General features: G+C 49.9%; 1 protein-coding gene across 1 annotated transcript; it reads right to left on the bottom strand.

Annotated features, from left to right (window-relative positions):
- Nucleotides 1–243: 243 nt before the first annotated feature.
- On the bottom strand, nucleotides 244–4187 carry OTOL1 (otolin 1; the record flags this gene model as incomplete). The annotated part of the gene is made up of 4 exons (XM_082487203.1): nucleotides 244–1139; nucleotides 1279–1350; nucleotides 2269–2358; nucleotides 4025–4187. Coding segments are annotated over 4 exons (1221 nt in total), but the record flags the coding sequence as incomplete, so codon positions are not given.
- Between the last annotated feature and the right edge of the window lie 292 nt (nucleotides 4188–4479).

Here is a 4479-nt window from a genome sequence, read left to right as displayed (position 1 = left end):
CCCTCCCTGTGCTGGTCCTGCTGGAGTTTGGACAATGGTTTCTCTTAGCCATCACCCACCTGTGCAAACAACATGCTGCTTCTTGGGGCTGCTAATTAAAACTAATCCATATTTTGCAAATATAAAGCTTTCTGTTAAAAGATCACAAAACCTAGCAACTAAACCAATATGCTAAACTGATGCTCATTTCTCCTCTCCAGGCAGAGGGAAAGGCATGTTTCTCAGTTTCTTTGCCCTTTAAATCTATAGCAGGATCTCAAAAACATCCGGATACAGAAGAAATCCCGTAAAGACACTGTCATCCTCAGCACTGACGTAGACCCCGTTCCAGTCCCGTGCAACTTCCAGCCACACCTGGTCGCCCGCACTCAGCTTCAGGACGGTCAGGAAGGATGCCTGGTCGATCTCCTGGCCGTAGAGCGTCTCACGGGCTTTGGCCACCTTCCTGCTGCGGGCAACGAGGCTGACACGGGCTGGACGCCCTCTCACCGTCAGGTGGTAGGCGAAGACATACGCCCCGGGCACGCTGCAGTTGAATTTCCCAGTGGAAGGGTTGTAATCTTCTTGGTCGTTGTATAAGATCTTGTCAAATCTAATGGGGACGTTGGGCGGAGGGAAGGGCTTGGACAAGCCGGCGCTGAACGCCGATCGCAGGACCTTTGCAGTGTCCCCTCGGGCACCCTTCGCCCCACGAGAACCCTTCTTTCCCGGGGCCCCTCGGCCCCCCTTGCTGCCAGCATCCCCCTTGGGCCCAGAAGGTCCCATCACGCCAGCAGGTCCCAGGTCCCCTTTTTCACCCTTACTTCCTTGCTCACCCTTTTCTCCCTGTTTTCCATCTATCCCCTGAATACCCCCAACCCCCATCTCCCCTTTGCTCCCTTTTTCTCCCTTTGTCCCCCCTTCCCCTCTCTCCCCCTTCGCACCTCTCCCCCCTGGCTCCCCACAGTACCCCTTCTCCCCTGTGTCTCCCTTTTCCCCTTTGTCACCCTGTTCGCCGTCCACCCCCGGGTCTCCGGCATCCCCCCTGTCTCCCTTGTCTCCTTTGGTCCCGTTCTCACAAGTGTCCCCTTTGGACCCCTTTTGTCCCTTCAGTCCAGGGAAGCCGTAGTTGCCTTTATTGCCTTTTACTCCAGCTTCACCTAGGAAAAGGGCAAAGTAGGGGGGGGGGGGAAATTTAAAGCATTAGTATTGGATCGCTTTGGAGATGGAGAGGCATCATCAACAGCAAAGGGAAAGGTGAGCGCAATATTCCTGGCTTTCCCAGCCCGTGTCACATACCTTGCAGCCCAGGTTTGCCTGGATAACCGGGGTTTCCACTTACTCCTCGCTCGCCTTGCTCCCCTTTGCCTCCTAGGACATTTCACCATTAATATGCTGTTGGTGATGTTGTCTGCAGCACAGCAATCGTTACACAGAAGATGACTGGTACCATTTTGCATGTGTCCCTCACTTCATTAATAAAACAGATATGAGCAACGTGCGTTTTCAAGAAATGCCTTCAGAAACCTCGGCTGAATCTCACAGCACCAAGCACCATCACGCAGACAACTGCATCTCACCCAAATGTTGGGTTTCTGACTCTAATCAGCGCCCCATTGGGAGGCGGTTGCTGCTTTTTAATGGCAAGATGGAGAAGATGACAGCTCTGCGTCTCTCACTCCAGGCTTGCCAAAAGTCCTGTTCAGAAAGGCAATCAAAGCCTACGAGACCGCACTGACTGAACTGCGCAGCACGATGCTGCTGGCACCCCCGTTATCAGCTCTGCTGTGTATTTCTCCACGCCTGAAGGCAGCCGCAAGGCCAGTGGTGTGTGGCAGCAGGACAGAGCTGCTCCAAGCCTGAAATGAAGGGCTGGGTTTCTTTTCAGGTACTACTGATGGGTAATAATTGCTCTCCATCTCAGCTGAAATAATTTTGCTTGAGATACTTAAATGGAAATGCAGCTTCTACACCTGCACGTAGCTTCCATGGCGTTTTTTTCCTACTTAAGTCCCTAATCCAAAGCAAACGGAACTCAGCTTTTAAACTCCCGTTCAGAACAAGGAGTTTCGAGTGAGATCTTTATGAGCAGCCGCTCCTATACAGCCTGCACGTACGCTGCCATCATCTGAGCTATTGTCCCTGCGCTAATGCCAGCTAGATCCCGCAAGGTGTCAATCCATATGAGCATACTCCCTTTCCTTTGAAAAACATGTTTTCCTGTAACTTCATGGTATTCAATGAGGACAACAGCATCTGTTTTTGAAATGAGCAATTAGTCTACTTTACCTCTTTCTCCTTTAGAACCTTTTGGACCTTGAGGACCTGGATTTCCCAGCAGACCTTGCAGACCAGCATCTCCCTTCTCCCCCTTGGGACCTGTAACATAATCGCATCAACGAAATTGTCTTATTTACTCAAAGATTTAACTTTATAAAGAAAATTCAGAATAATAGCTAAGCAACATGGCAGGGAGGAATACCAGGTAGGGGAAACTCTGTTTCCATCACCCTGGGAAGAGTCGGATATTTTATTTGGCATCATACAACCAATGCAAAGAAGAGGTGAGACAGACGGTTTTGGCCTGAGCCCTGCTCCCCTACACCCTGCAGACACCACAGCTGAAACCCTACCTCGGGGCGAAAGGCGAGGGGTAGTAGGGGCGCCGCCGCACTGCTCGTGCTGGATTAGTGGGCTGCGTGCTCGCAGGTCCCCTGGTCGGGCACGCAGCTTCCCAACCTTTGCCTTCCAGCTACTGCAGTCCCCAAATCTCACAGTTCTGCATTTTGGCCATAGTAAAAGGCTTTTTAAAACCAACTTTCAGCTGGCTCAGAGCCACAGGAGCTCAGACATTCATAAAACATCAGAAGTAATCTGTCTTTAATATTTGAGTGCATCCAAGGAGCTCCCATAGATTCGTAACTGCCCCTCTCCTTAAAAGGAATCAGGTCGGCAAATATAAAAGCGGAACCCGGCAGAAGGCTCCACGCTGCATAAGGGATGGGTTGAAAGGCACGCGAGCTGGCTTCAGTCTTTTTTTTTTTTCCACTTTTTCATCCACTTGGGAATCTAGAGACTCCCAGTTCACGTCTGGGAACAGACTATGACAGTTTCAATCATCACAACATAACCTATTTGACACAAGGACTCTTCCATCAACACTCAAGAGGTGTGTGAGTGCAAACTCCCTCTGCAGCTACTATAATTTCCATTAGTCAATCCCTCCCGAGCTGCGGGAAGTGAAAATCCCTCGAGTACATTTTATTAAAAGAAAATTATTTCATAATTTTACCACCTTTCCTCAGATGAATAGTTTCTATCTCCTATATTACCGCTAATAAAGTGAACATTTGCAGACTAATGCACTATTCATTACAGTGGTATTAGAATTAGGCGCTCTATAGATATGTATTTTAGGAGTAGAAAAAAGAGACAAAGTATGTCTTATAAAATACTTAGGTGCTCTATACAGAGCTGCCTCTTGTGAGAGCAAATAATTATTTTAAAATTTGGACCCAAAATTATTTTTGTATTTAACTTCCTCTTTTCCAAGAGGAAGAAAAACTCCAAGAAAAAGAGGCTTTTATCATAAACTTTCAGCAAAGACACAAAACTGCTTGCAGGTAGTTTTGAGGGTCACAAAACCATGGTTGAAGTGAACGTGAAAGTAAATCTGTAACTCCCAGGGGGTCAGACACAGGGACAGAGAATCAAAGAGCATGGCCACGTGGGGCAAGAACCACCTGCGACGTGGTATGGGGCCACCTCTGCACATGCTCCCACGCCAGTGTGGTCCCCAAAGTGAGTGCCATGGGGAGGAACCTCCTTTTGGGGGCTTTCTCACTCATATTGGTGTTTCCTACTTCTGGGATGTGGCTAGCGTGCACTTTTTTGCTCTGGCTTTACAGGAGGCATAATTATCTTGCAAATTAGGACTCATTTCTTGAAGGAAAAGCAGGAGACTCCTCAATAAACCATTCTATGATTCTATGATTCTACGGTTTATGCGCGTTAGCCGAGAGCGGCGAGACAGGCATCACCGTACCTGGGGGTCCCTGCTCCCCCGGCTGCCCCCGGGGCCCCGCGGTGGGTGGGCAGCAGTCACAGCAGTTGTAGAAGAAATCGGCTGTGTCGAGTGTGTAGTTCTCAAAGGGGAAGAGTGTGGTGGCCCCTCGGGCCGCCAGGCTCGGGGTGGCTAACTCGGCTCTGCCCAAGGCTGCCGGGAACGGGCTTTTCTCCACGAGGGCAGCAAGGGGGCTGTGAGAGGCACCGTCGCCCACCAGCTGTAAGGGCTTCGTCTTGGTGTACTTCACAGCTGGGGTCACCTTCACTCCCGCCTGCACGGCGGTAACAACCAGCATCGCAAACACCGAGACACACTCCGCTGAGCTCCACATGTTGGCAGCTGTAGGAAAAGATGAACGCAATTATAAATCGCTGCGCAACACCCTTATTCGCATGTTCCCCGCAAAGCCCATTTATTCTGCATCCACCATCTCT

Source organism: Vanellus vanellus, assembly GCF_965231255.1.
Source record: "Vanellus vanellus genome assembly, chromosome: 8".
Classification (NCBI taxonomy): Eukaryota; Metazoa; Chordata; class Aves; order Charadriiformes; family Charadriidae; genus Vanellus; species Vanellus vanellus.
Note: the sequence above shows the minus strand (reverse complement) of the source record. Positions and strands in the feature narration are given on the sequence as shown.